General features: G+C 35.9%; 1 protein-coding gene across 5 annotated transcripts; it reads right to left on the bottom strand.

The window, feature by feature from the left end:
* Window positions 1–7,957: 7,957 nt before the first annotated feature.
* Window positions 7,958–13,700, bottom strand: LOC126780126 (uncharacterized). Of its 5 annotated transcripts, none has more exons than XR_007670438.1 (4): window positions 13,412–13,700; window positions 10,643–10,802; window positions 9,488–9,631; window positions 7,958–8,413 (listed from the first exon to the last, which is right to left on the bottom strand). XR_007670438.1 is itself a non-coding variant. In XM_050504395.1 (3 exons), the coding sequence occupies exons 1-3, from the start codon at window positions 10,983–10,985 to the stop codon at window positions 8,394–8,396; spliced, it is 471 nt and encodes a 156-aa protein (XP_050360352.1). In that variant the 5' UTR covers window positions 10,986–11,297; the 3' UTR covers window positions 7,958–8,393. The 5 variants fall into 5 exon arrangements, 2 of the variants coding, with proteins under 2 accessions (XP_050360352.1, XP_050360351.1); XR_007670439.1 differs by lacking the exon at window positions 13,412–13,700 and adding an exon at window positions 11,084–11,297; XM_050504395.1 differs by lacking the exon at window positions 13,412–13,700 and having other exon boundaries at window positions 9,524–9,631; window positions 10,643–11,297.
* Window positions 13,701–13,947: the final 247 nt, after the last annotated feature.

The following is a 13,947-nucleotide window of genomic DNA, read 5'->3' as shown; positions in this document are numbered from 1 at the left end:
GCTTTCGCTGTTAAAAGTGACCCATTTGTGTTAAATCGTGTGAAAGACAATATGCGTAAACGTACCGAACTGTGTATCACACGAGCAGGAGTTCACTTTGAACATTTGTTAAGGTTAGTGTAGTTATGTAGGTAAATAGGTAGTTTAATTGACAATCGTTGTAAAGAAGTATGATTCCATTTTTAAATACTCCGGAAATACCAAGATAGGCAAACTGTTCATATTAATTTTTGTCCCAAGTTTACATCATTTACGTAGTCAACTAATTTGTTGCTGAAACGAGTCAAATATTTTTTTTTAATATATTTTTTGTTCTGCTGTGGAGTACCAGCTTATAATGTACTCCCCTAATCTCAACCCATGGGTGTCGTAGGGGACACCATAATATTATTAATCAACACATTAAATAGGAGGGGTCCTAGATTACAGCCTTGAGGTTCTTCTTACGTAACAGGAACAAAGGACGAGCAGAAACCTTTAATAATAACAGCTTGACTACGTTCACGCAGATAAGACGCAAAACAACGTTTTTTGACGTATGTGTCACGAATGAGATAAATCTTCTATGCCATAATCGTCGGGCATGAATTACCCAGGATTTATCAATATAAACCTTCTCCTCAAAAAAGGGAGAGGAGGCCTTAGCCCAGCAGTGGGACATTAACAGGCTGTTACTGTTACTGTTACTGTATCAATATAAGAAATCCGGGATCAGCACGCGGTTGATCTGCTCTGTGACGAAGCCAAACTCGCTGAGGTTGATTCCAGCTAGCGAAGGGGAATGGGCACAGAAATCATAAAAATGCCATACGCTCCTGTTATTGAAGCGGGTCCTAGTGGAATGCGTAAAGTATCATAGAGAGCAAAACAGAGGGAAATTATTTCATTAGGGCAATCCGGGATTCAAAAGTGAAAAATGTGCAGCTTGTGGCAGAGAAATTCAAAAAACTTATAAAATTTCACCATGACAGGCATAAGCCTGTCCATAGATAATGTTGAACTAAACCACCCAGCTAAAAATTCTAGAACCTAAGCGTGTAAAAATATGATTAATTGATGAACTAGGATCTTTTATTAAAGGCATAACTGGTAACCTGGATCATTCCGATGCTGAAAGTTATAATAACGCTATTAAAATCTTAGAGTAATGAGGAAAAATTACTAAGCATAATATAATTACAGCAACTTCACTTTCATAGGTAAAACTATTAATAAAAATGTGCATACCGAACTACAATTTAATAGTAGCAAAAAATATGGGCGCCCCTGCACTCGACGCGCGAGTCTCATTGTTTTGCCTAAAACTAGTAGCAAGTTTGGTCAAACCGCAGTAACATATGACGGTGCGCGTCTTTATAACAAGATACCCTCAGACATTAAAAATATTGACTCATTCGATATATTCAAAAAGCCACTGTCTCATTATATTATTACAAAAATACCTGTTTGAGTATGTAGAATAGAATAAGAGTGGTTTTCAAATCGTGGTGATGTTTTGTGTTTTATTTCAAATTGTGTTTTATGATTTGTGTGTTATTTTCTCCATTGAAAAATGTAAGTACGACAACGAATGTCCGTTAATTGTTTGTATTTTTTCTTCAATTGTGTTCTTATGTAAGTGATGTAATTGTCTTTATGGGAATAAATAATCTTTAAACCTAAATAAAAGTATTGCAGATAATGTTACGGAGTTAAAAAAATCTTCAACAAACTGTCGTTTTCCCTCAGGTCATTTAAAAGAAAATCTAAGATCAGTTTGTTTGTGGCATAGCTAGTGAAAGTATAAGGCAAAGACTTTTTACGGAAGATGATATCACGTTCGATTTGGCGTTTAAGTTAGCAATCACTATGAAGGCGGCAGAAGCTGACGCGGCTTTAGTGCAGAAGCATAATGGAAGCAGTACAGTATCGGCTGTAGAAACCTTACATAGTAATGACAAGTGATGACTAAACAAGGGGGCGAAGGTAATAATTACGCATATGGATCAAATATTGGTAGAACGAGATCTAGTAGAGCAGATAGGCAGTTATCAGACAACTCTGAAGCGGGTCCTAGTGGAATGCGTAAAGTATTATACTAAAGAGAGCAAAAGAGAGGGAAATTATTTCATTAGGGCAATCCGGGATTCAAAAGTGAAAAATGTGCAGCTTGTGGCAGAGAGCATAACAAAGCTTATTGCAAATTTTAAATGTACGTCTGTAAGGTTTGTAATATTAAAGGCCACTTGCGAAAGATATGCCCTAATTTACAACAGAGAATGACAATACATAATTTAAATAACGATAATGTTTTACACTCAAATAGCAGCAACAATAACAATAACAGTGATAACGAGGTAAGTAATTTTACCTAAGATTCTGTAAATATTAATAAATTTGCATATATTATTACAGTAATAGCCTGTAAATGCCCCACTGCTGGGCTAAGGCCTCCTCTCCCTTTTTTTGCGGAAAAGGTTTGGAGCTTATTCCACCATGCTGCTCCAATGCGGGTTGGTGGAATACACATGTGGCACAATTTCGATATATTATTAACATTTGTGTAAATGTTAATAAATTGCTAAGCCTCTGTGTAAAATTTATGTTTTGGTTACGTACAAGTATACTACTAAAATGTTAGATTTAAAATTAAAAATAAGTTATCCGATACTACAGTTTCATAATATTGGATATGAAATTTTTAATTTTGAATCTTTTAGTTCCAGATACTCTAAGGTTTTCTCGGTCTAGGGAGATTTACCGGAGGAACTGTTGGATTTAGTTTACGACCAGACGCGCGACCTATTTTTATGTAAGCACGTCCGTTGGCCTACACTCTTCGCGAACCAGTTGAGAAGGCTTTAGACGAATTGGTAAGGGATGGAGTGATTACTCCAGTTTGTACTTCAGACTGGGCAACACCTGTAGTTCCAGTTATGACGAAAGATGGCACAATTTAAGCGAAATTGATTGGTTCCTTCTACTTAATGATCTATATTACGATTGATGATATCATCCGTGACTACGTTCCGGAAAAGCTAAATGTAAACAATTTATGATAACCCTGTTGGTATTAAAAATCTCTTATTAAAATAGTTAAGGAGAAACTTAAATTTCACAAAAAACAGAAAATTTATGGTAGAATAAGTGATTATAATAATATATATTTAGTATTTGCAGAGATAGACAGAAAATAATTCATCTTCAGTGTTATGATCACTTTATATTTGATTCTGAAAATAGAATTTTACACCATAGTAAGTTTTTTTGGACCTTTGTGAAATCAAAAAAATCGTCCAATCAATTTCCTGATACAAAGTTTCTCGGGAGTATATCGGCATCTAATGGGGAACAAATCGGTTCTTTGTTTAATGAATATTTCAAATCTGCATTTCAGACAAAAAATCAGGACGAGACTAATCTGTTATGGAGCTGCTCTAAGTCAACTTATGATTCAATTTCTATTTCTTCCATTGAAATTAATCCCTACATCACAAATATATCTTAAAAAATTGGATGTTAGGAAAGTTGCGGGCTCTGATTACATACGCCTTATTTTCTTAAGATGGGTAATGCTTTTTTTTCCACTCTTGCTTTTCCGATTTCTCTACTTTTTTCTAAATCTTTACACTTAGGTGTGATACCTAGTATATGGAAACGGTGCTTTATTACTCCTATCTATAAATCGGGTAATAAACATAATATAGAAAATTATAGACCTATATCTAAATTATGCACTTTAGCCAAATTATTTGAAAAACTTATATACGATCAAATCTTTCCCATTTTACGATCTGTCTTAAATGAGAAACGACATGGTTTCATCGATAAAAAGTCAACGGAGACCAATCTTATCCAATTTGTTCATCACTTGACATCTGCTATGGAACAGGCTCTCAGGTGGACGTTGTGTATACTGATTACACAAAGGCATTCGACAAAATACCGCACATCCATCTTATTCATAAACTTGGAGAAGTCGGTATACACGGTGATCTACTACGTTGTTTTGCGTCTTATCTGCGTGAACGTAGTCAAGCTGTTAGTATTTAAGGTTTCTGCTCGTCCTTTGTTCCTGTTACATAAGAAGAACCTCAAGGCTGTAATCTAGGACCCCTCCTATTTAATGTGTTTATTAATAATATTTGTGATATTTTTAAACATTCGGATATTTTATTATACGCTGATGACATGAAAACTTCTAGAGCAATCAAAACTACACAGGATTGTACTGTATTACAAAACGACTTAAATAGCCTTTTTCACTACTGTCATCAAAATGGACTTTCATTAAATCGTAAGAAATGCAGTATTATAACATTTTCTCATAAAAACAATAGTGTAGTATTCGACTACAAACCAATGAAAAATCTATAGAAAGGGTAACCGAAGTGAGAGACTTGGAAGTACACTTAGATCATAAGCTACTATTTAATAACCATGTTGATAACATTGTTGGAAGGACATATCGGATGCTGGGATTTATCCTTAGAGTGGGTAAGGATTTTCACTTCAAATCCACACTCATTTTGCTATACAATTCCTTTGTCCGATCCATTCTCGAGTATGCCTCATGTTTGGAATTCTTTGTATAAATATCGATAAAATCAAAAGAATACAAAATAAATTTCTTAAATATTTTTTACTAAAAAATTATGATTCGACACGCTAATCCTCAGTCTCAATATATTAACGTTAAAAGTACGTCGTATGACAAAAAAAGGTGAACTCTTTCTGTTTAAATTGTTAAATAACTATATTGATTCTCCTTTCTTACTTAGTAATATATTCATTAGATGTCCTCGTATGCAAACACGAAATAAATTTTTGTTCGATGTTCCTATATCCAAATGTAAGTACGTAAGCAACAACTTCCTAAAGGATCATGATATGAAACAGGTCATGCATAAATTCAATGATCTTGATTTAATTTTTTTTGTCATTGAAGGAATTGAAATGTAAAATAAAATGTCACCTACATTGTCACTTGAAATAGAATTTGAATTTGTATATTTATTATTTTTTACTAAATTATTAATTAATTGTTCATACTTCATAAAATTTTAAATAATCTTTAATTTTTATTTCTTATAATTCTGTTATGTATTTTGATTTAATTATTTGTGAATACTTAATTGGTATATGATGTTTTCTTATTGTGATAAATATTTTTGTACATGTTGTAACTGTTTGTCTTCCTAAGATTAAATAAATAATTAAATAAAATAGGTTATGCGGTGATTTTAAATTAAATTTAAACAAATGCCTTGAGGTGGATCGTTTTCCCTTACCTCGTTCAGACGACTTATTAGCCAAGTTATATGGTGGGCAGAAATTTACTAAGATAGACTTACCACAAGCTTATGCCCAATTTGAACTAGATGAGTCTAAGAAATTTACAGTTATTAAGACACACAAAGGTCTTTTCATGTACAGTAATAAGCCAGCCAATTTTAAAACTTCTAAGTTTAATAAGACCTGGATCCAATGACTGCTCGTCGTTACCTAGAACATCCCAAAACAAGTCATCATTCCAAATGACCAATTTATAAACTTTAATCAAAACTGTTATATAACTGCTTTTTTTCTATATTATATAAGCCCTTAAGTTAAGCTTATTAAAATGTATGTCAAATTGAATGGACAACGTTTGTTTTTAATTGCCTTATTTTTGTTTCATTAAAATAAAAGTATTTTTTATGTCAGTCAAATTTTTTTGGTTTTTAATTTAATTTTAATTTAAATAGGACAGATGTACAAGCACAATACTTATCAGGATATCTTATGGTATGGCCGTGTATAGTGGTTGACAAATAGGGTTATAAAAATCAAACCGGGTGCACTGCCTATATCCCGATAAGCTACTCCACAGCAGGAGGACCTAAGCAGGGATATTTGGATCCACAAAATAACAGAGTTTATGAAAAGAGTCCTGCGGGTCTGTGCGGTGTTCACTATTTTGTACACAATGATGAGCTTGTTGGTCTTCATCAGAGATTAAGAAATGAGTCATATGTGGTAAGACAGCCGCTAATTAGCATGGAAACAGGACCGCTATTTGACAAAATTGAAATAAAGGCCTCATCTTGGGCATCCTCTAGCTCATCATTGATGGAGGCTCGGCCTCGAGAATTTTTCTATGCTGATTTGACTCATCCCGTAGGGGGCACTGGAGAAACATGGTTGGAGGGAGAGATCAACAGAACATATCCTTTAATGTCTTACATTATACATCACAAGACAGCTACTATATGTAGCATTATTGTACTCACCGTAGCCTTTGGACTGGCAGGGAAACACATGGTGACGACCCACTTCAGAGTGAGGAGAATAGAAGCTAGCTTAGCTGATATATTAATCCTAGAGAAACTTCATAAATAGCTTAGGCTTCAATGACGAGCAGCATAAGCACTCCTCATCTACATCATGCGATGACCCGGGATACATCCTATAAAAAAAAAATGAGATGTGCCTAGTTTATCTTGACGATATAATCGTGTTCAGTACATCGCTCCAAGAACATATGATAAACTTCGAAAAGGTTTTCAGTGGGCTTAAAGACTAACTTTAAAACAACAAATGGATAAGTCGGAGTTCCTTAAGCTAGAAACCGCATATCTTGGTTACATAATTAGTAAGGACGGTATCAAACCAAATCCCGACAAGTTAAAAGCTATTGAAAACTATCCACTGTCCAAAACTCCCAAAGAAATTTAACAATTCCTAAGACTTCTAGGCTACTACAGAAAATTTATACCCGACTTTGCACGCGTGACTAAACATTTCACTAAATGCCTTAAGAAATCAAACAAGATTACTCTACACTCGGAGTATATTAACTGTTTTGAGAGATGCAAGACCTTACTAACTAAGGACCCTATATTACAATATCCTGACTTTACGAAAGAGTTCTTCAAGAGACAGACGCCTTCAACATGCCTATAGGCGCCGTTCTCTCACAATGCTCAATAGGTTCCGACAAACCTATATGCTATGCCTCCAGAACCCTGAATGATAGTGAACTTAACTACAGCACAATTTAGAAAGAACTTTTAGCCATAGTGTGGGCTACCAAGTATTTTCGGCCAATATTATTTATATTTTTACAATATTTTATTATTTGATCGTAAATTTAAAATCGATACTGATCACAGGCCCCTCCAATGGATTATTAACTTAAAAGAACACAAGTCTAGACTTACTCGATGGCGACTTAAGCTGAGCGAATACGACTATACAATCATTCATAAAAAAGGAAGGTACAACACTAACGTAGACGCTTTGTCAAGAGTTCAGTTGAACAATGAGGAAACAGAATCCCTTCTTAAAGAATGTGGAGTCAATCTATCTGTTAGACCTGAAGTTTAATTAAAATCACTAAAGTTGAATTAGAATTACTTACTGATTACGATCAAGTTGCTTTTATTAAAACCGGTATCAGAGGAGGTGTATCTCAATGTAGCAATCGCTATGCTAAAGCGAATAACAAATTCATGCAAGACTTTGATAAAGATAAACCCAGTTCATACCTTACATACCTCGATGCAAATAATCTTTATGGTTGGGCTATGTCTCAATTTCTGTCCACAGGAAGTTTTGAATAGGTCGGATCAGATACTAGTTTTAATATATCTGATGTTTCTGATATTGGATATATTTTAGAAGTCGATTTGGATTATCCTGATCACCTTTACAATTTACATTTTGACTTTCCACTATGTCCTGAAAATATGTATGTTGGAAATTTTAATGAAAGTAAGTACCTAATTTGAATATAAAATGTAAATATATTATTCACTATAGAAATTTAAAACAATGTATTCAAATGGGTATGAAATTACTGAAAGTGCATAGAATATTTAAATTTTCACAAAGCCCTTGGTTAAAAAATACATAGATTTAAATACAAATTTAAGAACGTTAGCTAAAACAGATTTCGAAAAGGATTTCTATAAATTAATAAATAACTCTGTGAAGGAGCCCTAACGGGACTTCGGTGTAATAAGACTTGGACTGTATTATAATAATTTATTCGCGTATTCAAATTGCACGCAAGGACGATAAAGTGTCCGCCTAATTGGCTGTCGCTCGCTGAGTGACCGGTGAATCGCGGCGCACGCGCAACGGGCCGCTAGCCCGCGCCCCGCGCCCCGCGCCTCTCTCTTCGCCGGCATATGTGAAGCGCCGACATACTCCCCGGGTTGAAGAGTGCTCTTCAATCTTGATCAGGAAGGGGGCAGATGTTATTGAAAGCGCGACGAATTGTTCCTCTCTTCGTTTTGATTTCTGCCACCCGCGTGACTCCGTCTACGCCGGGAAAGGTCTGTGTGACCCGACCCAGGGACCAGAGCAGTGGTGGTGTTGTTTTGTCCTTGATTAGGACTAAAGACCCTGGTTTCACCTCCCCTCTGGAACTAAACCATTTGGATTTGGCCTGTAGCAAAGAAGTGTACTCATTATGGAAGCGGCTCCAGAAATGATGTCGTATGTACTGGATTCTCCTCCATCGGTCCAGTCGAGTGATGTCGGCTTCAGTCGCCCGAGAGCATGGTACTGATAAGAGTGGTCGTCCAATTAGAAAATGAGAAGGAGTTAGTGCCGAAAAATCATTAGGGTCTGAAGAGAGAGGTGTTAGAGGACGCGAATTTAGAATCGCTTCTATTTGAGTGAGACACGTAGTCATCTCCTCAAATGTGAAATGGGTTAGAGAAAGTAATCTTTTTAAATGATGCTTGCATGATTTGACTGCTGCTTCTGCTAAAGAGTTGAAATGAGGACTATAAGCAGGTGTGAAAATGAAATCGATACCCTCTTGTGCTATCTCACATGCAACATTCGATGATTGAATAAATTTCTGTATTTCGTTGGATGCGCCTACGAAATTCGTGCCGTTATCAGATGTTATCGTCCGCGGTTTGCCTCGACGCGCTATGAAACGATGTAGCGCGGCCATATAAGCATCAGTGCTAAGATCAGAGACGAGCTCCAAGTGCACTGCTTTTACTGCTGAGCAAACAAAGATGCACATATAAGATTTTATAAGTTTGGCATTTTCGGTCACTCTTTTTCACCATGAAGTAAAAAAGAAGGACCGGACCACCACAGAGGTGTATCGTTTATTACGTCGGCACTGAGGCCACGGGAAACAAGATCCGCCGGGTTGTCCTTCGACGGTACGTAGCTCCAGGAGTGACCAGATGTGATTTCCAAAATCTCATTGACTCTGTTTTTAACAAAAGGTTTTAATTGATTAGAAGGAGTTGAAAGCCATCCTAGAACACTTCAGCCCCTACCAGGATATCTACGGCCGACGGAACGTTGAAGTTCGGGTCCGCTAGTTTAAGACCTGAAGGAATAGAGACGTGGTTGATGTGTACGAAAGACGACGGTAACACTTTTGTAATTTCAGGCAAGATATGACACTCTATATCTACAGTATAGGCACAGCATAAAGACTCTATTAGGAGGTGACAAGACTGTGTACTAGTAGAAATACGATTATTAATACCTGTTACCCTGGTGCTAGTACCGCGTCGTAACAAACCCAGTTTCTCGAAGAATGTCTGCGTAACAAAGTTGGCCGTGCTACCGTTGTCCAGCAGTAGACGTGCAGTGTACTTTTTACCCGACGCGCCGATCACGTTCACCAGAGCTGTGGACAGTAATACATGCGCAGAAGTAGCAAGCTGCAAGCAAATGGCCGGAAGTGCAACATTTGACGTAGCAAGGTGCAAAGAAGAAAGCAATGAATTGACAGTTTTGAAGTCATTCGAATTTAAATGCAAAAGCGTATTATGTTTTATTTTACAATATTTGCAATGTGATAGTTTGCATTGCTTAGCAGAATGGCCTAACCGTAAGCAATTAAGACAAACATTATAATCATTTGCCTTTTGTATGCGACTTTCAATAGATAAACTTCGAAATGAATCACATTTGTATAAAGCATGTGCTTGGGAGCAAAGCGGACATTTATTAAAATTATTATTAGATTTTTTTGGTATTTGAGTAGTTTTATCTGGAACAAATTTATTTGAATGATTATTATTTAAAGCAACAATAATATTATTTTGAGAAAGATTAATATTTGATTCGACGGATTCCAACCAATCTGCCTTTTTGTTTAAAAAAGAACAAAATTGTGCTAGAGTGGGATCATCTTTTAAAGTATTGTTTCTATGTTCTTCCCAATCACGACTAGTTTTTAAATCTAATTTTTTAGACATTATATAAATGAGTAAAGTATCCCAATATTGAGTGGGCTGATTTAATGTTGTTAATGCCCTAACATTTTTATTGATCGTATCAACTAGATTTCTAATTGAAACACTAGACTCATTTGTTATTGACTCGACATCAAAAAGGGCCTGTATGTGGTTATTGACGAGAATGCGATTATTATTGTATCGTTCGCATAAAAGATCCCATGCAATATTGTAATGATCCCCTTTAAAATCAATATTTTTAATAATTAAAGCTGCATTACCCTGGAGTGAAGCTCGAAGGTAATGGAATTTATTGATATCATTAATGGTAGTATTGTTGTGAATTAAAGATGTAAAAGTATCGCGAAATTCTAGCCAGCATTGATAGGTCCCGTCGAAATGCGGTAAATCTATTTTAGGCAAACGAATAAAATTCCTTGAATTGGAAATATGTGCACCTGAGTCAGCATCTTTGAAGCCCGCCTCAGATCCAGTACCGTTGGACGAAGCACCGAGCAGGCTGCGCGTGAGTGCCACCAGATTGAAATACTGACGGTCGAAGTCCTCACGCTCAGTAAACGTAGACTCGGCATCCTCGGAAAGTAGTTCAATCGTATTCTGCAGGTCATCAAATTCATTATATAAATTTTCAAATTTACGAAAACGTTCCATGAGGTCAAGACGTTGTAACTCTGATAATTCGGGACTGCTTTTTATTAACATTAAATAATTATTAAATATTGTTAATTTAGACTTTATTGAACTACGTTTTTTAATAAGGGTTTTTAAATTATCAGACATCTTAAAGTTTTTATGTTGCAATGTGAAACAAAAAAAGAGTCATAAAAAATAAAATTAAACAAAGGAATCGTAATGAATGGATATAAAAAATGCAGCACCTGTTTGCGTAGACGAACGGGTTCTATTCAAAGCGATAAGACTTGACCGGTTTCAAGGTTAACACGTGTCAAGTGCGTGCGTACTTTTTGTTATGAAATAATTAAATAATGCATCAATGAAGTAATTAAGCAATATATTACTTGAATAACTAGAAGATTAATTATGGAGAAATATTTAAAAAATAAAAATTTCAGCAAAAAGAAGTTTTCAATAGGGAAAGTTATTAACAACTATCTCCATTCCTTGCCAATCCTTAGCTATCCTCCTTTCCAATTCAGTCCTGTTACCATGGGAGAATTAAAAAAACACATCCTATGCATCAAATCTGATGCAATCGGTTGTGACGGAATTAGTCGAAAACTTATACTTCTTACCCTTAACAGTATATTGCCTACTTTATGCCATATATTTAACTATTCTTTATTACATGGTGCCTTTCCTTCTGTATGGCGTAAAGCTCTCGTGATTCCTATTCCCAAAGTTTCCAATCCTTTGCTTCCTTCTCATTTTAGACCTATTTCTGTTCTTCCATTTCTTTCAAAGGTGTTAGAGCGTGTTGTTCACTCTCAACTAAACCAATTCCTCACTATTAATAAAATCCTGTGCCCTTTTCAATCTGGGTTTAGATTAGGCCATAGTACAGTTACAGATCTTGTTAAGGTATGTGATGACATTCGCCAGGGTATTGATAACAAATCCGTGACTGTACTAGCTCTCCTTGACTTTTCAAATGCCTTTAATAACATCGACTATGACATATGCTTGGCAATCCTAAGATCGCTAAGCATAGATTCTACTGTCATTGAATGGTTCCACTCTTATCTGTTTAACCGACAGCAATGCATAATGGCTAATAATAAATATTCATCCTATCTAGATATTCCTTCCGGTGTCCCGCAAGGTGGTGTGCTCTCTCCTCTTCTCTTTTCTATATTCATTAATACTCTCTCTTCACTTATTTCCTCCTCTTATCATCTATATGCTGATGATCTACAAATTTACGTTACCGCTCCTTTAGACAGTATCGATGAGGCAGCTGCAACCTTGAATCATGATTTGGCAAAGATATCCGAATGGTGTAAATCTTACGGTCTCAAAGTGAACCCGAGCAAGTCGCAAGTGGCTATGTTTGGCAGTCATAAGCTTCTGACGAGAGTCCAAGTTAAACATCTACCTCCAATCTTATTTGAGGGCCAAATATTACACATGCAAGAGACTGTTAGAAATCTTGGACTACTTCTTGATGCTTCCTTTTCCTGGGTACCTCAAATCACTGAAATGAGTCGTAAGATTTTCGCTATCATTGGTTTCTTAAGGCGATGGAAAAACCTATTGCCTATCAAGGCAAAGATCAGTTTAGCTAATACGTTCCTGTTACCAATACTGGACTATGCTGATGTCTGCTACATGGATTTAACTGAAGACCTCCTAAATAAATTAGAACGGCTGCAAAATATAGCCATAAGATTTATTTTTGGCCTGCGAAAGTTTGATCATGTCTCTGAGTATCGGTCTCAGTTAAAGTGGCTGCCAATCAGACTACGAAGAAATCTACACGCCTTATCTCTTCTCTACTCTATTATTTATATCGATCACACACCATCTTACCTTAAAGAACGCTTTAAATTTCTTGGTTGCGACAGCGCACACAACCTGCGTTCTTCGGATGATAATAAGCTAGTTACTCCCTGCAGCCGGACACAAACCTACAGTAACTCTTTTACTGCAAAAACCATCAAACTTTGGAATGCACTGCCTACAGATATTCGGCAGTCGAATTCATTGAGTATTTTTAAATACCGCTTGAAAAGCTATTATTTGTCCATTTCCAAGTAAGGTATGTATGTATGTATGAAATAGTATGTGGTTTATAATTTATCTATATATAATTTTATACTCTATAATTATATATAATATGTATATGCTAAGTAATAATTATATATGTGTATGTATATATATATATATATATATATATATATATATATATATATATATATATATATATATATATATTTGTATGAATGCATATGTGTATGTGTGTGTATGTATGTATGTATATGTGGTTAGTGGGATGTAGATATGTGTAGTCTATTAAATATTTAGTATCTCCTTTTTATATGTAAATGCACTTACCTGTTCTCTTACAAAATTCTTTCACCAAAGGTTGTCTGTTAGAGATCGCTATAAGCGATAAGACCGCCTTTGCGCACCATTTTTTATTTTCTTTTTCTTTGATTGTTTCCTACTTCTCTCATTTTATGTATATGTTGTGCAAAAAGTGTTAAATAAATAAATAAAGTTGGAAATAAGTAATTGGATGGACTCACTCAAATACAGAATTATACTCCCTGACATCAGCTTCTTCAGACGACAAAGGCTGCCACGTAGATGACGGAGACGACTTCTTGTCCTTTGTCCTTGGGCGCGGTCAATGTAAACTACGCGACGTCAATGACCGTTGCGTTGCAATTGTAATGCGACGGAAGTATGCAGGTTTTTTGCTTCGAAGGACCAGAAAATGAAGGAGCCCTAACGGGACTTCGGTGTAATAAGACTTGGACTGTATTATAATAATTTATTCGCGTATTCAAATTGCACGCAAGGACGATAAAGTGTCCGCCTGAGTGACCGGTGAATCGCGGCACACGCGCAACGGGCCGCTATCCCGCGCCCCGCGCCCCGCGCCTCTCTCGTCGTCGGCATATGTGAAGCGCCGACACTCTGTCTTTGGAAAAACCATGGAAAATATCGAGAAAAGGGTTAATGTGAAATGGGTGCTCAAGATCTAATAGCTAAACCTGAATTCCATAGTTTATCAATTTTTTCTGAAAAATTAATAGCAGTTCAGTTGCGAAACACAAAA

The sequence above is a fragment of the Nymphalis io genome, chromosome 30 (genome assembly GCF_905147045.1).
Source record: "Nymphalis io chromosome 30, ilAglIoxx1.1, whole genome shotgun sequence".
Classification (NCBI taxonomy): Eukaryota; Metazoa; Arthropoda; class Insecta; order Lepidoptera; family Nymphalidae; genus Nymphalis; species Nymphalis io.
The sequence above is the reverse complement of the archived record's forward strand: the minus strand, read 5'-3'. Positions and strand labels throughout refer to the sequence as shown.